This window comes from Engystomops pustulosus, chromosome 3 (assembly GCF_040894005.1).
Source record: "Engystomops pustulosus chromosome 3, aEngPut4.maternal, whole genome shotgun sequence".
Taxonomy (NCBI): domain Eukaryota; kingdom Metazoa; phylum Chordata; class Amphibia; order Anura; family Leptodactylidae; genus Engystomops; species Engystomops pustulosus.
The window spans coordinates 40,014,671-40,038,415 of NC_092413.1; the positions used below are offsets into that span (position 1 = coordinate 40,014,671).

Below are 23,745 nucleotides of genomic sequence, written 5' to 3' on the forward strand. Positions count from 1 at the left end.
GTGCACTGCTTTTCATAGCACAGCTCCCATTACTCTGTCTTGCACCTGTGTGACATCACATGACAAATTAATTTAAAAAAAATAGTTTTCAATGTTTTGGCAATGTGCCCATATCCTTTCTTATAATGGAGATTTATTAATCTGTTCACGACAGAATTCTGTCATAGTTGCACAAAAAAAAAATCTGCACCACATTAACTACAACTAGCCCGACAAAAGGGGAGTGATCAGAGCTGTGTGATATATACTGGGCCACATACATGTATGACCATGGACATATTTCTGTCCACTGGAAGTAAACATAGAAGCTTTCTATAGCATGACTGCAAGCAGAGATCTCGAAAACTGTGAGGAATTCATACAGAGTACAGGCAGTCCCCGGATTACGTACAAGATAGGTTCTGTAGATTTGTTCTTAAGTTGAATTTGTATGTAAGTCGGAACTGTATATTTTAGAATTGTAGCTCCAGGCAGAATTGTTTTGGTCTCTGTGACAGTTTGATTTTAAAAATGTTGGGTTGTCATCAGAACCAGGACTAATAACAAAGCTTCAATGCAGACATCATTGATAACTTATAGCTGGTTATTGTAGCCGAGGACTAAAGTACAGTAAATTGCCAACATCCAGAGGTCTGTTTGTAACTAGAGGTCGTATGTAAGACAGGTGTTCTTAAGTAGGGGACCACCTGTATATTGGTAAATTGCATAACTTTTCCTTACACAAACCGCATCAATTATTTGCTGAAAGTGGACAAGCCCTTTAATGTGTCAGTCTTCAGACCAGTGCAGGACACAACTAGACAGATTTCTGCTTCCCTAGATTAATCCCTGTGTCTGATGCTGGGTGATTAATTTGGTGCAGTATAAGACCTGCTAGTCGTACTTTACACCTCCTATTAGTTTTTCTAGTTTGCTGAACCACAATAATGAAATGACATAGATGACACTCTGTTGGTAAACTGCCCAAAAACAGTCTAAAAGCTTCAATAAATGTGGTGCACCACATCCCAGGTGTAGGTTACTACAGAATTCCGGCATAGACAGATTGATACATTTCCCCTATGGCCTCCAGGAAATTTTGATATCCTTATTGATAGTATAGCTTCCTAGCTTTCCACTAAATTTTTTATTTATTTTTTTTTCAAGTGTTTTTAGTACTGTATTCATGCTTTAAAAAAAAAAAAAAAAAAAGGTGGACCATAATATTCCATTTCTTCATTACAGATGGCCATCTCCACTGTTGCTGGGATTCTGAAGCAGTTGAAGAGACCTCACGTTAAAGTGCCCATTTGTCCATATGAAACCAGTATGTAGACATTTTTTAAATTTTGGTTATAAATTTGGTTTTATTTTTATGATATCAAATCCTAAAATGTAGCAGTTAAATAGTTTGTGTCTATCCACAGCAGCCACTTGAAATATTTAACAATGATATAATTTTTAACATGCCATTTTCTTTATTTTTTTTGTAAAAGGTGATTGTCCTAAACCTAACACCATCATGGCCGGAGACAGGGATGACAACCTCTGGATACATTATAACTCTGTTAATCTACCAAAGACAAAAGAGATGTGGGAGTCCTGCCACTTTGTGGAGAAGACCCACTGGGGTTATTACACATGGCCAAAGTGAGATTTTTTTTTTTTAATTTTTATTTAACAACTTCAAGAGAATATTGAAGAAAATGTATGGAAATTGACATCTATTGAGCTAATATTGGATTGGCCAGCACTGGGGGTGTTGCAGTGTTTCCATCTTTGTTAGTTGTGTTTTTTCTTTTCTCTTCTGCACTTTCTCACCTCCCTTTGTTTTGTTGTTTGTAAGGGTCTTCTCTTTTTCTCTTTTTTCTGTTTTTTATGGTTTCATAGATGCGGTCCGGTCTGCGCAAAACTGGGCTTTATCCCTCTTCTCCTATAGGTCTCATTTTTGCTTCTGATTTGCATGATACTGTTCTTACATGTATTGCATTTTCACCTAATAAACTTGTAAAAATAAAAATCCATCAATTTACAGTCCAAACAGCATTTAGTATTGTCTAGATAGTTGTCATATCTGTTATAGTAAGGTTGACCAAAGGTTTTCAGAGACAAAAAGTGAGGACATGTGTCTGGTACACAATGAGTGGGCGATAGATCTTTAGCTAGTGGATTGGGGGAAGAATATTAAAATGTTGTGCGTTCCTTTCAGAACCTTATTGGTGTATGCACCTGCCGACCAGCAGCCAGTACTTGGAAGACCTAGGGAGGCAATGACTGAAGTAAGTACCTGCATGTAAAGACCAACAGTGACCCTACTAAATGCCTTGTAGCGTATGCAGCACACAGTCGTATAGTTATCAACGGGATAATATTGTCTGTCTTAGTTGAAAAAGCCTTTGTCCCATGAAAATATATAATTATATATCTATATTATTGATATTTGTGAAATGAAAATTTCCACAATTTTCCAATATACTTTCTGTATCCATTCCTTAGTTTTCTCGATCTCTGCTTGCTGTCATTCTGTGGGAAGCTTCATAGTTTACTTCCTCTGGATAAGAACTGGTCCCTACTCATGTGATGTCACACAGGTGCAGGGCTCGTTGTATCCTACAGCTCTGAATAGTCTCTGTGATACTAACAAGCCGTGCACCTGTGTGACATCCCATGACCAGGGAACAGTTTTTATACAGAGGGAGTAAACTATGAAACTTCCCATAGAATGACAGCAAGCAGAGATCTAGAAAACTGTGAGGAACTGATACAGAAAGGCTATTGGAAAATTGTACAACTTTATTACTCAATTATTTTCTGAAAGTTGACCCCTTTAAATTACATTTACAGCATTTTGTTTCATTTAATGTTGCATTATGATGTGGCTTGAGTTACTACTGCCCTTCACCTTTACTGTAAGAGGAGAATAGTAAGGCAGCCTTAATTGGCAAACTCTCCATAAGGAGAAATATAACTTCCTGACCCTAAAAAAAATAAAGGATCAGTAGTTACTAGTAGCTACTAGTCAATACTTCTGTGTTTTGTTTTGTTTTCTTTTACGTATAGGTGTTAACACAGTATTGTGTATATTTTTCCACTATACAGTATTTCTGATTTTGTTATAATATTCTTATTTCTCCTTGTAGGCAGAACAAATTATATATGATCACTTCACTGATGAAAAATTCATTGAACAGCTGATAAAATTTCTCTCTTTAGAGGATCGAAAGGGGAAGGATAAGTTTAACCCACGCAGGTTTTGTCTTTTCAAGGTGAATTAAGTTGAAATTAAATCTGAAAACACTATGAGGCTGGTGCCACACGTACCGCTTTGTCTGCGTTTGAAGACGCAAACGCAGACAAAGCCGCACCCACCGGGGCGGGCCGCGGCCCAATCGCACAGGCGTTTCTATGGAAACGCTTGCGATCGGGAATGAGCCACCAGTGTTTTGCGTTAATTTAATGCAAAACACCGGCAGCTCGTTCCCGATCGCAGGCGTTTCCATAGAAACGCCTATGGGATCGGGCCGCGGCCCGCCCCAGTGGGGTGCGACTTTGTCGTCTGCGTTTTCAAACGCAGACAAATCGGTATGTGTGGCACCAGCCTAACTTTGTTATAGACAAATAAATGTTTTTTTCTTTTTTTTTTAATTTACCTTATATACTCGAGTATAAGCCTATTGTGCTGAAACCCCAAACTCTGCTTATACTCGAGTAAAAAATATATATGTTTTACCAGGTTTTTGTGGTAAAATTAGGGGCCTCGGCTTATACTTGGGTCGGATTATACTCGAGTATATACAGTAATATTACTTTAGCACCATGTTACTTAAAGCTTGCAGACTAGTGTGAAATGTAACCACTATTGACAGGATAGGTGATTGAATCCAAACAGATCAGAAAATAATCTTTGGAACCCCCAGGCATCAAGAGACTTAATGGGGTTGTCCACAAATGAATGTTATTTTTTGTATGAAGAAAAGTTATCCCATTTTCCCAAGTTTTCCCATATTCTTTGTGTATTCATTCCTCATAATTTTCTAGATCTCTGCTTGCTGTAATTTTATTGGAAATTTGTTTACTTCCTGTAGATAGAAACCAGTTCCTGCTCATATGATGTCACACAGGTGCACGGCTGGTAATATCACACAGCTTCGATTACCCTCTGTGATATAATGAGCCATGCACCTGTGTGACATCACATGAGCAGGGACTGGTTTTTTTTATCCACAGGAAGTAACCAATAACACTTCCTATAGAATGACAACAAGCAGAGATCTAGGAAACCATGTGGAATTGATATAGAAAGTATCACAAATGATTATGCCACAACAAACTCCTGGGTCTCTGATAAAGGTTATTTGCCTAGGCCGGTGTCTGGTCATTCCCCTCTTCTGCTTACTTTTGAATACTCCTCCCTGCAGTTCTGTCCTCATAGTTGGTGTATCCACCCCTGATCAGCTTGCAAAATTTCAGGCCCTCCATACTCCTTATGTCACTCCTGCAGTCCTGTGAGAGACATCAAGAGTATATTTAAAGAGGTCGTCCCATGAAGTAAGTTAGGCCCTATCCACAGGAGTGGACACCCCCAGCATTATACACAGGCAAGCCACACTTAGTGCAGTTTGCACTAATCCTAATAAATGTGCCCTAATGTGTTATTTCTATGTCTTTAATACATTATATTGTATTTGTTGTACATTTTTAATAAAAAGAGTTAGGTATAACCCCTTAAACTCCTGTTTGCCTAATTTAATGGAGATGAGACTAGAATGCACTCTGTAATCTTAGATTTATTTCATTTTTGTAGGGACTTTTCCGGAACTTTGACGATGCTTTCTTGCCAGCCATTACTCCTCACCTGGAGCGTTTGGTACAGGACTCGCATGAAAGCACTCAAAGATGTGTGGCTGAAATTGTTGCAGGGATGATCCGAGGGTCGAAACATTGGACGTTCGAAAAGGTAGTAATGTTAATTTCCTATGCAAAAGAAATGTAGTATCTAACGTTGTGTCTTTATTGGTGTGACTGCTGCATAAATGAGCTTTATGGAAAGAATTTACATTGACTAAATAGCTCCTATTTATAAAGGAAAATGCTTAGGGCAGCATGTTGGCTCAGTGGGTAGCACTTCTGCCTTGCAGCAGTCTCACCCAGGTCAGCATCTGCAAAGAGTTTGTATGTTCTCTCCGTGTTTGCGTGGGTTTCTGCCGGGTCCTCCGGTTTTCTCCCACACTCCAAAAAAAAACATACTGGTAGGTTGATTAGATTGTGATCTCCATTGGGGACAGGGACTAATTTGGAAAGCTCTGTGCAGCGCTCTGTAATCTGTAGGCGCTATATAATAAAGAATTATTATTATTCAGTGCATTGCAACTCCTATATCCAGGTCAAAACTATGTACTGTAAATACTCATATGAGTATTGCAATAAGTTGTGAGTAGGGGTATGAAGTCTTGTAGACAGGGGTACATGTATGATCAATAATGTGACATCTGTGTTTATGGAGTAATCTGAGAATTAATTGGGTCATAGCTCGTTTTTAAAAAGCTGAATTGTGTATTAAAAGTGTAGATTTATTATTCTGTTCTGTACAGGTTGAAAATCTGTGGAAGTTTTTGTGCCCGCTCCTGAGAACAGCATTGGCCAACATCACAGTGGAAACTTACAGCGACTGGGGAACTTGTGTTGCAACTTCATGTGTAAGTCATTTTCTGTACTATAGGGGGTTGATATTGTTGTGTTTTTTATTCTAATACATCTCAAATGAGAGAGTATATTTAGCTGGATCCTGCAGTGATGCTTTTTTCATCCTCCTTCCTAAGTCACCGATTGTGTCTAAGGCGCTGTTAACATTTGTGTTATAACTGTATTCAATCACAAAAAAATAACTATTCCTCCCCTTTGTAAACTCTCATGGGCAAGGTCCTCCTTCCACAAGTCTAGTATTGTGTCTTTCAGAATTATTGGTGCTTGTGTAATGTAATGTACGGCACCCTGGAATAATAGGGACTATTCTGTACAAAGTATTTAGCAATGGATTTTCGGCCAGGGAAACCCCCTTTGCCCCTTTATTATCAGTGGTTGGCTGCTGGGTAAAATAGAAGTGGCATTCCCTATGGTCTAAGTGAAATCCAAATGAATTCTGCATAGAAAATCGGCATCAGAATGCCTAACAGCTTCTTGACGTGTTGGATTCCATGGAAGTTGTATGTAAAGAGGAGATGAGAGCAACCGGTCGCCACCAACAGATCAGGGACAATTGAGTATTAGGCCAAACAACTATGCTTTGTCCATGAAAAGCGGACTGTGTGCTTTACTGGGCACAATCCCTGGGGCAGGATCCTTTGCGTCATGGGGAAGTATGATGCAAGGAGCCCCTGTTTCCTTTGGAACAGCAATGCCATTCTGTAATCTGCCACCAAGAAGGGACTCCTTGCATCATGTTTCACTTCGATAGAAGGAGTCTGTTCCCAAACACTGTGCTCAGCGCGTGGAATCTGACTGTTCCACTGTATGTTTTAATGGACCAAGTGTGGTCTAAGGCCAGCACCGCTTTAGAGGTAAAGCCTCTCGAGGAGAGGCACAATATTTTTCATGTACGCTACTGATGAATGTAGAGGTCTGCAGCAGGTTAGGCGTATTTTAACTAAATCGTTCATTATGACACAGCAATAACCTAGAAATCTTTCGATTCCTCTAGGAGAGTAGAGATCCAAGAAAGCTTTTCTGGTTGTTCGAGCTATTGTTGGAATCTCCAGTGAGCGGAGAAGGAGGATCCTTTGTGGATGCCTGGTATGTATGTGTATTATCCTGAGCAGGGAAACCTCAACGAGCCCATGGGTGCACATTATACCTAAAAACAACTATATACTAAATTCCTATACTGACTGCAGATAAAAGGGATCCTGCTGCAAGTTTTTAGCCCCTTTAACCACCGCCTTAAACAAGAGGGGAATCTATTATCAGATCCACCTTTTAATAGGTAGATTTCTGATGATAGGGACTTGTGCAAAGTGTTAAATAGTAGGATAAACTGCCATGTATGGTAATAGCAGGGGTGTCATGTAACCCTCTACCACCCGCCTCAGCTGTATGGAGAACACTCGCAATGGATTGTGTTAGATGATTATATTAATGACCACATGCAATCTTTTTCCTCAGCCGATTATATGTTCTTCAGGGAGGTCTTGCACAGCAGGAGTGGAGAGTTCCCGAGTTACTTCACAGATTGCTGACCTATCTGGAACCCAAACTGACCCAGGTCTACAAGAATGTCCGAGAGCGGATTGGAAGGTGTGGGAATTTTTTAACTTCTTCTTTTTTTTTTTTTCTTTTTTTTTTTGTGTGTGAATTTTATTTTACATTTACAGGAAATCTACCATCATAATCCATCACGATAAACCAGGGACACTTGCTCATAGATCCAGGCACTGTGACTGTGGTAATCTTCTTATATTATTCCTGTTATCCCTGACCTCCATCCCTCGCAAATCAACTTTTTTAAAAGTTGTGCTATTGAGCGTGAAGGGCTCTCCGTGTTGTAGCTTTACAGGCATTTACACTGTACAGGAGCACTCCCCCTGCTACCCACTGTGTGCCAAAACTTTCTCTACTGCTGTGAGATTGCAAAGGGAGAGGGGAAGTGCTGGGGGAGGGTGAGACAGCCTGTGAAGAGGGATTCTGGTAATACCCCCTCCATGCCTTCAGGCTCACTAGCATCATTTTAAAAGTTTACTTTAGAAGAACTGAGGCCATGAAGAACAGATATAATATAATTGCAGTAACAGTGCTTATAAGGGTCCCTGGCTTATCCTGCTTGATTTTGATGGTAGATTTCATATAGGAGGTCCTGGTGCTTCCATTGAACCAGTGAACATGGTTCTTGCACATTTGCCCAATGGAAAAAATTGCACTATTCTATGGCATATTTTGCAGTCCTTTTACCCCTAATTTCAGATGTTCTATCCCTCCTCTGTTGTTGTCAATGGCTGGCGGGTTTAGTAATGTAGCTACAAGTGCCTCTGTCCTTTATGATTAAAAAGGGGTTGATGTCCTCACTTTAGAGTTGGTCCTATATAATTATATAGGTTTGGAGCACTGGAAACCTGACAATTATTGCTATTGCAAGGGCCATGTGCTCCCTCTAAATGGCAGATAGTTTGAAGCGGAATTGGGCTCCACCAATCTACTATTGAAGGCCTGTCCTTATACCTTCAATTGTGAAAACCTACATAACTTATTTAATGTACGCGGTAGTCTCACTACAACCATCCGGCCCATGTGCTCCATTATGTTGTACATATGAATCTTAAAAATGGTACCTTTTACATCAGATGACACATGTGACAGCAGTCCATTATGCTGCCTAACCACAAGCACTTTCCTGCAGCGTGCTGACCTACATCTTCATGATTGATGTCCCTTTGCGAAACACTGCTCCTACGAAATCTCCTCGAATATCCGAATTCACTGCGCGTGTTCTGGAGAGGTTGAAGCCACTCATGGAGGCAGATGAGGAGATCCAGAACCATGTGATGGAAGAAAACGGAGTCGGTGAACAAGATGAAAGAACCCAGGCCATTAAATTGATGAAAACCAGTGAGTCGTTGATCTCATGTGCTTGGTTCCAGTCGACGCATGTATTTCTTTAGTATAGAGCCATTATGCTGGTAATTGTAGTGTTTTATGTGTTTTTGTTTTTTTTATATTTCTAGTCTTGAAATGGATTATGGCAAGTGCGGGGAGATCTTTTTGCACCGCAGTCCCCGAGCAGCTGCAACTACTCCCACTGCTGTTTAAGGTAAGCAAACATCAGTACTATCTGACATGTCAAGGCTGGCAGGTATTTCATGATCATGGGGATGTAGATTTCTAATGTATAATATATATATATATATATATATATATATATATATATATATATATATATATATATATATTATAATTTTTTTTTTTTTTACTATTTTATATATACTATTACAGCCAATCCCCAGGTTACGTACAAGACAAATGTTTATGGTCTCTGTGACAATTGAACCAGGATTAACAATAAAGCTTAATTGCAGACACCTGTGATAACTGTTATAGCTGTTTATTGTAGCCTAGGACTAAAGTACAGTAAATTATCAACCTCAAGAAGTCCGTTTGTAACTAGGGGTCGTCTGTAAGTCGGTGTTCTTAAATAGGGGACCGCCTGTATATATATTTTATAAATTATATATATTATACATATTACACATATACACCTTCACATATATATGTGTGTGTGAAGCTTTTTAGTCATTTCTAACCTGTTTATGTGCTGTTTATTGGCTTTTACCACTAGATTGCACCAGTAGAGAATGACACCTACTACGATGAGCTAAAAAGAGATGCAAAAATGTGCTTATCCTTACTGTCTCAAGGGTTACTCTACCCGGAGCAGGTGCCGCTGGCTCTTGATGTGTTAAGACAAGTGAGTATCTTGCCGTTAGTTTGTTGAAGTTTTCTCCTTTTTATAGTGCATTTTACATATGTCAGTGCAGTTTCCATGTGCTATAGATGTTGCATGCTCTTCATCACAGCTCCAATCAGACTTCTCCTAGCAGTTTCCGACAAGAGCCTGGATAGCGCAGTCAGGGGAGCAATTTAGACTTTTAATCTGATGGGTCAGGTTTCAAGTCTTCCTAGCCATGGCCTAGGATTTGGGATTATACCGGGACTGGATTCTGGGGGACAGATACTTGTGAACATGAATGCAATCTGTCCATTCTTGTATCCATTTACAGCAGAGGGGTTAGGTTATCTTTTTGTTGCATAACAATCATGTTATTCACCCCTATTTTGCAGGTGTCACCTTATTTACCCAAAAATGCATGGTGCACAATGTAGATGTAGAAGCAAGTCCATGATGTGAGATATTTAAATAAAAGATTCTCAGTAACCTGATGATTTTGAATGATTTTGTCTGGGAAGTTAACGCACTAATAAAACACAGCAGGAAAAAAAACAATCTTAACTTTGCTACTAAGTTAAAGCTTTAACTACTCTCTCTGGGGCCCCATTGAGCACCAGAATTGCTCCAGCATATGACTCTCTTTTGTATGCTCATTATCTTAGGCTGTATTCACATTGCGTTTTGACAGCCTGGTGTATGGAAATGTTGATAGGATTTGTGATGTACCCTTAGAACTGAAGGCTGGGACGTATATTCTCATACATTATATGTAGACCTGTTCATCCCTACCCCTGAAAGTGGAAGCAGGAGCAAACCTAGACCGCATGCAGTGCTTGGTGGGCTGCTGATGTTCAGGGTGTTAACCTATTTGTCACTGTCCTTAGGTGGACAGGTACATCACAGGACAACTCCCAGAATGTACACTCAGCGGAGGCTAGGGGTGAAAGTAATATAGTTGAATCTGCCCCTGCAGCCTCCAATGGCCTCTGCTGAGCGTATATGATGCTCAGCAGGAGAAGGCAGGATAGAAAGACATAGCATTGCTGTGCCTTGTGTTTACCATGGTATATGAGTATACTGTGCAGATATAGGCAAAAAGGAAGCCACCACCTCCCAATATGTGTTTATGGATATGTTCAGTGTATAAACCTGGAGATTTCCTTCCGTATACGCTGAACATGTCCAAAAGACGTGATGTGAATGTAGCCTTATCATTTTGAGCTTTGAGCTTGCAGATAGCGGTAAAATATTGCTTAGAAACTCTGGTTTGTATGTTATTCCAATAGATTAAAGAAAAATATTTCTTATCTGTTTTTACTGAACTTTTCTGCCTTTTCAATCTGCAGACTGCAGGAAGTAGCTCCTGGCACGCGAGGTATACGGTCTTGACCTATACTCAGACGATGGTCTTCTACAATCTCTTTATATTCCTTAATAATGAAGAAACTGTCCAAGGCATTAAATGGCTGGTCCTGCAGCTGATGGAGGACGAGCAACTGGAGGTAACCATTCTTACAGCACTCTAAAAACAACATTGTATGAATGGGACACACAAATTCTAACTTCTAAAATTGTTAACATTATTTATAGCCATAGAAAGGAAAATAAAGGACTGTGACCACCCTCTGCATATTTACAAATATCCATATCAATATCCTCATGGCGTCATCCACTCTGTTTCTCTCTTTTACTGTCTATCCTCATTGACAAAGACTGGGAGAGGGGAGGGAGCAGGATAAGTTATAACTCTGGTGCAGCTCCTCCTATTCATCAGAGCTCACACATTTAAGCAAAGAAACATAGAGTCTGCACACAGCACAAAAATAAGTAGCAGAAATGCTGAATCCTCATTAAGGGATTATTGTAAAGGCATATGGGGAATTTATGTAAAAAAAGTAGCGAGTCTGGGGGGGGAAAGTTTTTGAGAACATATTTTCTTTGTGGGATCTGATGCGTTTCCCATACTAAAACGTGAGAAGAAAACACTGCGTTAGATTATGTAACCACGAGCCGCGTATACAGTAGGGAACGCCAAGATCCGAATACCTTACGGTTGGATGTGATCATTATAGCTCTGTGACAGGAACACTCACCGATTTCTCTGAGAATAATCTGAATGTACAAAAACTCGGAACTGTGTGCAGGGAACAGCGAGAGACAAATGTCAGGTTCCCCAGCGAGTGTGCTCACTTCTCAGCCGAGCCTCCTCTTACTCCGCCGTTATCGCCGCACTTTATGTCTCATTTATTAACACGGTCCCAGAGTGGGGCCTGCAAATTGTCAGCAGAATTTCCACCATACTTTTTCACTTCGTCCGTCTGACAATTCTTAATCAATTTGATCACATTTTAATAATGTACGATGAACGTGCAAATGAGCTTATTGTCAAGTTGGTCTATTTAATTAGAACAGCACTTGCCGCTACACTTACTGATTTGTGCGACTCCAGAACATGATGTTCAAGGAGATAATTTGCCGTAATGTGGCACATTACATGCCGAGCGCCAGTCACTAAGCAGATGAACCTCTTTGTTTACATTTTACCATGTAACAATATGTACTTATTAGTAATTGTGGCCTCCTTTTTTTATTATATTAATGATGATTAATCTACAACGCACTTTTAACCAGTTCATGGCCCTTTCCCTTTCCGTAGCCCCAGCCACGTTACTTAGAACCTTGCTGTAAGCGTTCTCTGTGGAGGGTAACTTTTTTTTTTTTTTTTTCTGTTACACTTTACATGTTAACTTTTTAGTGGCACTTTTTGGACTTTTGGATGTGCTTTTGTTGATGTTTGATGCCTTTTTTATGACAACTTTTGATGCTATGTGCAAAGGAAATATAACATCAAAATTTTATCTAAGCAGTTCTAATAGTGGTGAGTCTCCTTATTTGGTGGACTTAATATGAAGAGGACATCTTCATAAAACGCAAATGTAAATCTAAACCCAATACTTAAAAGGGAACTCCTTACACTACAGTGTTTTTTTTTTCTGCAATCGAGTCACTTAAAGGAAATATACTGTACTATTAAAATATATCATGATAAACCAGGGACACTGAAACATAAATCTAGGCACCATGAATTGTTAACCATGGCCTCCTTACTTTTAAAATGACAATTGTCATCCATGGGGTTGTTACCAGAGCCCCTCTGTGCTGTAGTTTCAAAAGCTGTTACACTGTCTCCCCCTCCCTCTTTGCTCTCTCTGCACTTCTCCCCTTGCTCGGTCTGATATAACCTCCCAGCAGCAGGGGGTTTTCGTGAACAGTGGGAAGTGCTCCTGCACAGTTTTAACAGCCTGTAACATTACAGCATGGATGGGGTTCTGATAACTATCCCTTTCTGTCTCATTACCATAATTTTAATGGTTGATTTTAGAAGGAAGGAATGATGGGTAACAAATATAAGAAGATAACCACAGTCACGGTGCCTGGATCTATGATTAAGTGTCCCTGGTTTATCCATGCTTGATTTTGATGGTAGATTTCCTTTAAAGTTAGAGTCTACAAATGGGTTTTGGCGCTATGTTGAGTTACACAATGCAACTTCTAACTTCTGGATTTTGTTATTCTTTCAATTTTATATTCTCTTATAATCTTTACCTCCATATGTTCGTCTTTAGGTGAGAGAAATGGCCGCCACTACTCTGAGTGGTCTTCTACAGTGTAACTTCCTTACCATGGATGCAGCTATGCAAGAACATTTCGAGAAGCTCTGCAAAACTAGACTTCCGAAAAAACGCAAGCGAGACCTTGGATCCTCCATGGACACTATACCATCAGCAGGTTGGTCTCTTCTGGTGCATTGCTTACTATATATTGGGGAACATTTACTTTTCTGTCGCGGCTGCCCTATGCTTCATGCAACACAAATTTATGCTCTGAAATGGGCGTTTTGGTGCTCAGTTTGACAGTGCGCAACTTTTAACATGCAAAGCCCAACAGAAATGTGTTGCATGCTCCATGTTAAGGGTGCATCAAAAAAAAGTTGAATCTGGTGCCATTTTAATAAATGTGCCCCCTGATGTCTTTGTCATGTCCCTTGTTTGAAACGAATGGGGGCAGAAAGGAGAACACCGGGGCGGGAGAGATGGACAGGCCTTGGGTATTCGAAAGTAGGGTGTAAGGATAAAATGAATGGTGCACTCAGAATGTAATGTATGGTAATATTTTTATTGTCATTAACGTCACACATGTGTTTCGGGGTGTACTACCCCCTATTCAACTGATGCAGTGGGTATTGGGTCTGGACAAAACTACCCTATACCCACAGCATCAGTCAGATTTTTACACTTGAAAAGGGGGTAGTACACCCCGAAATGCGTTGTGTGACATTAATGACAATAAACATATTACCATACATTACATTCTAATTGCGACATCCATTTAATCCTTATACACTGCTTCCCAATGTCCCTTGTTTGGATAGACACAATAAAGGAAAAATATATATATACAATTTATTTATTTTTTTACTTTTTAGATTATGGAGGAGGCATTAATGGGACCCCTGGTGGTTAGATGTAATCACTTAATGCCTGTTTCCAAAAAAGTATTATGTAGCATCTAGTACAGTCAATGGTCATCCAGTAATTTCATTGAACAATCACTGGACCCGTATATAGAAAACTTCCTCTATCTCAGAATTCCCTTTTGGGTTGTATAGGAAAGAGCTGGCTATACTAAAGAACACCTTAAAAAATGTCTTATTATTGACAATTATCCCCTATCCATAAATTGGGGATAAATGTCTTATTGCTGGAGATACCACTGCAAGGACCCCTTGGATCAGCAAAACGGTGAACAGCAATTCTTACTAAGCTCCTGTATAGTGAAAAGAACTTCTAGAATCCGCACACTGGAAGTCCACTAAGTCAGTGGTGTGCTTTGTATTACCATCGCTAGTAAGACTTACAGGACAGCCCATCCAATAATATACATTAATAATACGTAGACCAGGGGTCCGAGTGGTCGGCTTTGTGACTGCAGCATCACACTGGTCCTTTCGCAGGCATTCAAATAATTTGGAAATGGGTAAAAAAAAAAAAAGGCCCATATCTAAGGGTCCGTTAATTTCATAGATGCTCATAGTGGGAAAGTATAAATCCAGTATAAATGCATTAGACAATACTATCTGTATACTGCTTTTCTCTCTACAGATCTTGTTAAACGCCATGCAGGAGTTCTAGGGCTCAGTGCCTGCATTTTGTCCAGTCCATATGATGTCCCTACATGGATGCCACAGCTACTTATGGATCTTAGTGCACATCTCAATGATCCACAACCCATAGAGGTAACATTGTGTGCTCTCTATTAGTATTAGGCTTTCCTTTTGATGGATGAGATCACTTTGAGTTCCTAAGATCAGTAGGAATGGCAGGCAAATTTAGTCTCGTCTTTATATATGCTTTACATGGGGCAGATAAGGCAATCAATACATCCAAGCCGAAATGTAGAATTGGGTTACGTGCAGACAAATATGGCCAAAATCACCCATGAAAAACTGAGATTAACGTCTGATTCGCTTTAGTCTGGCATCAATTTTTAAGGATCCTTATATATGATCTGTGGAAAATGGTTCTTTCTAGGACATGCTCTACTTTCTAAAGGACCAGTCACAAAGACCATTAAAATAATGGCCAGGGGCACTGATCAATTAACAAATATTGCATTTAGTGCAGCCGTGTGCTGTCCATTTACAAAAAAAGGCACGTGTATCTGTCCTTGTAGAAAGAGAATTGGAAATAACTGGATTGGACGTTGCTATAGTGTTTACATTTAACACTTTATGAAAGGGATTGCTTGGTTTTTTAAAACGTAGACTTGCATCCAATCCTCCCCTTGTCGTGCTGTTTCCCATGGTCCCCACAGTCTTCATGCACAACTGCGCCCCTGTCCATGTGTTTTGTATTCCAGACACCTACTATAGCATTTCCTAGGATCTGCCTCAAAAACATTATAAAATACTCAACCGTCATTTGTTACCAGCTTTAAAAAGTTGCCTTCATTTTGCGATCTGTTTTTAGATGACTGTAAAGAAAACCCTGTCTAATTTCCGGAGGACGCACCATGACAATTGGCAGGAACACAAACAGCAATTCACAGATGACCAGTTAGTGGTACTGACTGATCTCTTGGTCTCTCCTTGCTACTATGCATAACAGGTGAGGCTTCACTATAAATATGGGGGATGTATGTATGGCAACGGCCGCAACAAGCGATACGGTGCCACACACATGTGGCACTGTACCGCTCCATGCATGGGGGGAAAAGATAGGACATGTCCTACCTTTCCCCATGTGTACAGCCTGTACGCCATGCATCTGTTTGTAGTTAGGAGAGGTCACCCCTCCTCCTCTCCAGCACGCTGGACGTATACCCTGCCATAGCTGGTTGGGCATATGTTAGTGCAAATGCAGCCTTAGACCATTTTCGGGCAGTTTTCCGACTCTTCCGAAAACTAACATGAGATGCAGAGTACGACTCTCCAGTCTTTTACTCCAGCATTAGACACAGACCGTTCTCTGCTGCTCCAGATTATTCCCTACTCTACTCTGCACAGGTCAAAAGACCCAAAACATTAAACACCTTCTTCAATCTGTTGTATTGGCATCATTAAAAAAAGAGAAGATTATGGTTTACATACAAAAAAGGTGAGATTTATCAATGTCTCATATTACACCAGTGCAGAGTAGGACAAGACAGATCTCTGCTGCTCCAGATTAATCCGTGTCTGATGGTGGATGATTAATCGGGTGCTTAATCATTTTAGACTTTTTTTTTTTTTTTATTTTGGCACAATTTACTATTTTATGGCACAGAGCTTGATAAATCTCCCCCCAGTGTTCTGCATCACATGTTAACGGAGATGTGGATATATGAATGTCTATAAAAGTCTATGAACTACATACAAAGCAAAAATCCTCTATAGGAAATGTGTATAAATGCTACACATTCTTGTAATTAAAGCTGTATTCACATTTGTATTAAAAGCTCTACATGAAGCATCCATTGCATATTGTCATAGAACAGTTTAGCCAAGATGTTTGTTTTGTCTATAGTGTAGCAAAGAGTAATAAAGAAAAATGTATATTTGTATGCATTATATATTCTTTCCAGTCCAATATGATTCCCCTAATTGTAGCTATGGTACATGGTGCCTTTCATCACAATGCACTTGCATTGCTCTGTGTCGTACCTATGGGCAGTATTTGAAGCGGTGACATAAGCCATCTGTCCCCAAACTCTTACTGTAGAGTCTCCTATTCCTATGATGCAGCTGTAACCTGACTTGGCTGCTTGTGATGGGTTTCCCCTGCCAGCTCTTACAAGCAGGAGGCAGGAGCGCAGTGTGAAGCTGCATGGCCCCATGCACACGACCGTATAAAAACATCGGAATATACGTCCGGAATACACCTCCACGCGTTCCAATGGGCAATGCAGCCATCCATGTACATGGCCGTATTCTCTACCGTGTACCGCAAGTAAGCTGTATAAAAATATAGAGCATGTCCAATTTTACACTGTATTTCCGGCCCATAGAAGTCATTGGGAACATATAAAATATGGGCTGAGCCCTCATGCACATGGCCGTTGGGGGACGTATATACGTCCCCAATAGGCCGGCAATGGGCCCACAGCGCCATATGGAGCGGTACCGCTCCGCACACATGCGGCACCATACTTTCCATAGCCATAGACATGTCCTATCTTTCTAGGAATATGGCGCAAGAATGGCGGGGTTGAGAGGAGCTCATCCCCTCCTCTCCCCAGAGCCTACGTTTCACGGTACTGCGGGCACAGTGTGAATTTAGCCTAAATATGTGCTGCATACGGTTGTGCTGCTGTATATATGTACAGTATCCAGAACCAGTGCGAGGTGCATTCTGTCAGCCATCCGTCATCTGCCAGCCCACCATATTTTATACGGATACGGTGCGATACGTTGCCATACTGTTGCAATACGTCCCGTATTTATGGCCAGAATACAGCTGTATATACAGAATAGACCATACAGTTATGTGCATGAGGCCCATTTCCCAGCAGTACAGTGCAGGTTCTGCACACATATAATGGTGTAGTCTGACAATCGTATGATGCAGGAAGATTAATCAATATGTTCATGTCTTCTTCTCAGGTCGCCATATAAAGAGGAATATCTGTGCGATGTGAAGGACCCAGGCCCATCTTACACTTTTTTTTTTTTTTTTAATTTTGGGCATTCAGCTGCCCATGTGTGATTTATTATTTTGTTTTATTTATTATTCATGGTAGACCAATAGAAGAAGCGCCTGAGGGGGCAATTTTAATGGATGGACGATACTTGTCCTTGAACACATCTGACGTATCCGAAAACAGAAGGACATTATTAAGCGACTAATTTGCTGCATACCACAAGGACTCAATATAATTTTTTTTATTTTTTTTTTTCCAGATGTGTTATATAACTGTATAAAATGTAGAAACCGTAGTAAAACAATGTACAGGTTACAACCTTTTACATGAAATGACAGCATTTGGTATGTAAAGAGCAGCGTCGCAGACATTTCGGCTAGATCTCGGCTTAGTATCAGGTGACACACCGACATATTTTTGTGTTTTTAAATTATTTCCCTTATTTGCCCTTAGTTGAAAGCACTTACATGGGTTTAGTTCATGTATGCATGTCTGTGTGTATATAGAATGTGTATCTACACACATGGATATGCATACATACATACAAACAAAACATCTGCGTTTTTTGCAGCTTTTTTTCTGTGCTATACTCCTGTTGCTGATTGTATGTTACTAGGTGACATTTTTAGCAAGGTACTTTATATACATGGAGATAATTCTCATTTTGGCAAACTCATCTTCCCTGTGTAAAGATGTGTACTGTGTTCCTTGGAGGAATGCTGTTATTTTTATTGCCTACCTGCTGAGCAAGTGACCCAGTGATTCTTTGAAGCACAGCAGAGACCCAGTGCAGGATTTACCAGCACTCAGCACACAGGTGTAACCACTGTATAGCGTAGTGCCAAATCCGTTCTTTCAATTGTACACTTAGTTTATTTTAAAACCAAATAAACTTGATTGTTTCTAACAGTTGTGTTTATTAATGTGTATTTTCATTATTCCTCAACTCCCAGAAGTCTAATATCCAGTATCCCTTGCTGCAGATTATATAAAAGTGTTTAGACTCTGGCCTGAGGAAAGGGGGAAGCAGAGCAGTCGGTGTAGAGGTTGCATTAACACCTGTATGAGTGTCATAGATGCTTGTACAGGCAATTATATTCCTTCGTTCCTCTGTTTGAAACCTGTGCTCAGTAATTCTGTACAGACCACTGATGCTTTAGTCACATGACCAGACACCACATCTGAGAGCCACACACAGTGTTAGAGCTGTGCCTCTCCCTCTCCTGCAGCAGTTGTCTGTGAAAAAGGGGAGGGGCTCTCATTTCATCCAACAGCACAGGATGCAGAAACTCTGCTTCCTCTGCCAGCTGTGCGCCGCCTCCTCTGTTATCGGGTCATCAAGGCACAAATGAGCTTGGTCACTAAGGGGTTAATAAATGTTGATTGGGGGTGGAGCGTGTCCTGGCACCGCGTGAAGATGGACATCTGAGTGAGAGCTCCCGGTAGTCACCCACAGCGACATAAACCTGACCATCCCCTACCAGACCGGTCAAAGGGGGAGAAAAGGTGCCAGATGTCACCCACAGCAGCCATACCCTATCATCCCGGCATGGATTGCTTTCTGACAGGCCAATCGGACGCTAAAGCCCCAGACCCGCGCCGCCAAGGCTGCAGAAGCGGGGACAGAGTGCTTGCAACAAGGGAGCAACAGCAGACCGTTCCTCGGGCTTCCGACTCCCAGACACCGATGCCGCCCGCCATCACCAAAGCCTGGTAAGCGAGGTCTCAACTTCTCAGGGGCCATTATCTTGGGCCAGCCATACCACGGGGACTGCTCTGCCCCGGCCTTCCTGCAGGCACCATTAGGGCAGCACCCTGACCATGCTGCTTTACTAACAGCGTCCCCTGAGCCCTGCTGTTCTGCACAAAGAGCTTCCAACACAGCCGTCAGGACTCCGTGGAAGAAGTTAAAGATATATGTCGGACTGAGCTAAACTCGGGCAGGGAAGACCTGCGGTCCCTAGTGGACAGAGTGGAGTGTCTGGAGGTGGCCCACAATGCTACCAGATCCTATGTAGCCCAGTTGCGGGACTCAGTGGTAGACCAAACCTGCGACATACGAGACATGAGCTGCCACATTGAGGACCTAGATAACCGGGGCAGACATAATAACGTTAGAGTTCAGGGAGTCCATGCGCCAAAAGGCCATAAAGAGGTGAAAGAGGTCCTGGAACCAATCTTCAACAATATCTTGGGCGAACCTGGATCACACTAAATCAAATTAGACAGGGCCCATCGAGCACTTGGGACCAAGGGAGGGGTCCACTATAAGACCTAGAGACATAATTTGCTGTGTGACGGACTATGAGCTGAAGGAGAAAATCATGCTAAAGGCCTGAATACTGGACACTTTGTCATACAAGGGCGCCTCTATTCAGGTCTTTGCAGACCTCTCCTGGATCACCTGGCACAAGCGCCACCAATTGAAACCGCTCCTGGCGAAACTAAGAGATCCCATACAAATGGGCCCTGACATCCCGGATTGGGAAATTACTCCACCACCGGCGCTCCTCCCAGAGTGAAACCAGTGAAAAGGAGAAGACTGTCCCCTTCGCTTAAGTATTAGTACTAGTACTGCTACTTGACAACTTTGAGCCGCTGAGAACAGCGCCGTTACAGCAGGATTATCTGCTTGCCCTCCCCGATAATGCATGAATGACCTCACTGGGACTAAGGCTTCGGCAGTCCGGACGGGTGAGGACCAGGAAACGTATCGTCCAGCTCGGACCTATTACTAACTGATATAGATCAGCAAACCAAAGAGAAAAAAGGGGAGGGGAAAATGAAGACTGAAAAGACGTGAAATAATATTGAAAAAGTGCAGAGCTTTATTGAAATACAAAAAATATATAGGATAAAAACATAATCTAAAAAACAAATTTGGAGGTTGGCTGCAGGAGACAAAAGTTCATATAAACCAGGAGCCAGAGAAACAGGTAATTATATCATATCGTGAGAGGCATGTTAGTAACACAACAATTGCACAGTGGCAGTATGTATGCCCAAAAGCATTAATACTAGTCAAATGTTACCAGCAGCATCTGCAACATCACATGGAGACAGTTTACACAGATTGCATAGTAGCAATATATGTGCCCAAAAAATTGGCGATATTAAGGTAATGTTGACATAAAGATCATCAAGTGACTACATAGTCATTAACCATGGCAGATACACATCATAAAGAATGCAAAAGCCTGTACTCATAGCTACCTGGTCACTAGGAAGTACCCCAACGCGCGTTTCAACCCGCCGGTCTTTCTCAAGGGGTAATATGCCATAGACCCAGCCCAGTATTTAAATGCTGTCTGACCAATGAAAATGCCGGAAAATGAAGATCACCTGGGAATGTGGCGCATGGCTGTCGGCATGTGTCTGCAACGCCGGCCGGGACGGGCGATGACATCACCGAGGCGGATCATATGACCGCGTCATGTGATCTCAGCGACCCGCCTCCCGGCTCGGAAGATGCAGGCCAGCGGCCGGCTGTCATGCGCACTAGGTGAATGGCCCAGAGGAATGCATGGTGTCAAAGAGGTGAGTATTATTACTTGCCCACTTGTCCCTCACCACATTCACGTTCACACCGCCTTTCTATCACTCAACCACTCTAAAATTATTCCCGCGGTTCTGTACAGGCCACACCACATCCCACGTCTCCACTCCATCACTCACCCCTTTGTTCTTCACATCACACACGGCAACCTTCACGCAGGTGATGCCTGGGTTCTACACTTCCCTGTAACAGCGGCTGTCACTCCCCATCACCACTTACAACATCGCCCGCAACGGCACATCCTCAGTCATACACACACCGTCACCGCTGCAACACGCAACACTTTACTTGTCACACAATATGTACACTTCTTCTCACACTCACACCCCCATCATAAGACCCTATTTTTGGGTCTAAACATGTGCACATACATCACTCACTTCGTTTTTTCATATACAACCCTGATGCACTCAGCACATTCATTCACTTACACCTGAGATTTTCCACAGTCACAGCGACTGCTAATAATAATACTCACCTCTTTGACACCATGCATTCCTCTGGGCCATTCACCTAGTGCGCATGACAGCCGGCCGCTGGCCTGCATCTTCCGAGCCGGGAGGCGGGTCGCTGAGATCACATGACGCGGTCATATGATCCGCCTCGGTGATGTCATCGCCCGTCCCGGCCGGCGTTGCAGACACATGCCGACAGCCATGCGCCACATTCCCAGGTGATCTTCATTTTCCGGCATTTTCATTGGTCAGACAGCATTTAAATACTGGGCTGGGTCTATGGCATATTACCCCTTGAGAAAGACCGGCGGGTTGAAACGCGCGTTGGGGTACTTCCTAGTGACCAGGTAGCTATGAGTACAGGCTTTTGCATTCTTTATGATGTGTATCTGCCATGGTTAATGACTATGTAGTCACTTGATGATCTTTATGTCAACATTACCTTAATATCGCCAATTTTTTGGGCACATATATTGCTACTATGCAATCTGTGTAAACTGTCTCCATGTGATGTTGCAGATGCTGCTGGTAACATTTGACTAGTATTAATGCTTTTGGGCATACATACTGCCACTGTGCAATTGTTGTGTTACTAACATGCCTCTCACGATATGATATAATTACCTGTTTCTCTGGCTCCTGGTTTATATGAACTTTTGTCTCCTGCAGCCAACCTCCAAATTTGTTTTTTAGATTATGTTTTTATCCTATATATTTTTTGTATTTCAATAAAGCTCTGCACTTTTTCAATATTATTTCACGTCTTTTCAGTCTTCATTTTCCCCTCCCCTTTTTTCTCTTTGGTTTGCTGATCTATATGTGTCATAAGAGGGGAGTCTATATTCCTGGTACAACTCTTATCTGTATGAGCAAGGGGGCGTTGCTACCCCGCTAATACATATATTCTTCATTTATTGCATTTATTGTGATAATTGTATCCTTACTGTGGCATTCTTCACAGAGTCCATCCATAATGGATTTTAAGACCAGGGAATTATCATGGAAAAACAAATTGGAACAGGCTTTTCAGGATGAAACGGGCGAAATGGGCCCCAACACAAGAGCAGATATTTTACCACTCAAAAGCAAACTAAAATCATCATCACATCGCAGATTGAAATTATGGTGGAACCGAGCATTTTTGGAACAATATTTGACTAACGGTCTGATACCGAGAGGTTTAAGAGTGCAGGTCTTCCCGTCCTTTGGGATTGAAGATGAGTCCATACGTGCACAATGGGAAATGGCGTGCGACATGGCTTCAAGAAAATTCTTAGAGCTTCTGATCACTCTTGGTACACAGAATATCACCACACTGGACGCAGAGATTAACATTCAACAAGAACAGTTAAAGACTCTGATGTCTGCAGAGGAGTTTAGTAAATTTTCAGAAGAGATGGAATTGGTCTTCAACAAATGGGAGAAAGACATCTATGATCTCAAAATACGCAAATTACATAGAGATCAAAAAGATCGATCTGGCAAGCAAATGTACAAATGGCAGAGGGGTCCAGTTGGAGCTCGCTTGGAGCGATCACCTTCGATCTCCTCAATCTCCTCAAACTCATCAGTAAGTAATAGGAGTGACATCTCTGGGCGTTCCCAAACCGATAGCTTCAGACAGAAGCGCAAGAGAGATATGGGCATGATGAGACAATCAAGAACAAAATATGATAGGCCAAACGAACATCACAATAGACTCAAGGTAATTAATCTTTCATCTCACAATCTGTCACCTGTTGATTTACAGGTATTATCTAAAGGTCTAACATTTGCCCCCTCCTCTCCCTTTAATTTGTTCACAGCAGTAAAAGATCTACATCTTTTTACTCGCAATCTTTTCTTCAAACGACTCTTTTTTAATCAGAATGATGACACCCATACCCCACCACATCTGACGGACACACAGGATGTAGCGGCGGTTCAGATTTTGGATGAGCTTCTGTTGGAGCAAAACGACTCTGTACAGGTAATCCCTTCCTCTTTTCCAGAACAGCAAACCACGAGTACATTGAACATCAATAAAGTCCCCACGAGTATCAGACCTAAATCTAAGAGATTCCCCCCATTTTCAACATGTCCAGTCTTAGATGTTTTCGTAAACGCAGTAACACGCGAATTTGAAAACATACCACATTCAGTGT

General features: G+C 41.5%; 1 protein-coding gene across 2 annotated transcripts in view; it reads left to right on the plus strand.

Moving 5' to 3' along the window:
* Positions 1-18,499, plus strand: part of PSME4 (proteasome activator subunit 4) — an 85,208-nt gene extending 66,709 nt beyond the window's left edge. For both annotated transcript variants that reach the window (XM_072140554.1, XM_072140555.1), the window contains 16 exons: positions 1,225-1,306; positions 1,476-1,629; positions 2,189-2,258; positions 3,120-3,245; positions 4,784-4,936; positions 5,571-5,675; positions 6,677-6,768; positions 7,138-7,269; positions 8,366-8,574; positions 8,691-8,776; positions 9,302-9,430; positions 10,759-10,914; positions 13,039-13,201; positions 14,575-14,708; positions 15,442-15,579; positions 17,553-18,499. In XM_072140554.1, the coding sequence (XP_071996655.1) occupies positions 1,225-1,306; positions 1,476-1,629; positions 2,189-2,258; positions 3,120-3,245; positions 4,784-4,936; positions 5,571-5,675; positions 6,677-6,768; positions 7,138-7,269; positions 8,366-8,574; positions 8,691-8,776; positions 9,302-9,430; positions 10,759-10,914; positions 13,039-13,201; positions 14,575-14,708; positions 15,442-15,576 (1,926 nt within the window). In that variant the 3' untranslated portion in view covers positions 15,577-15,579; positions 17,553-18,499. The remainder of the gene's footprint in view (positions 1-1,224; positions 1,307-1,475; positions 1,630-2,188; positions 2,259-3,119; positions 3,246-4,783; positions 4,937-5,570; positions 5,676-6,676; positions 6,769-7,137; positions 7,270-8,365; positions 8,575-8,690; positions 8,777-9,301; positions 9,431-10,758; positions 10,915-13,038; positions 13,202-14,574; positions 14,709-15,441; positions 15,580-17,552) is intronic.
* Positions 18,500-23,745: the final 5,246 nt, after the last annotated feature.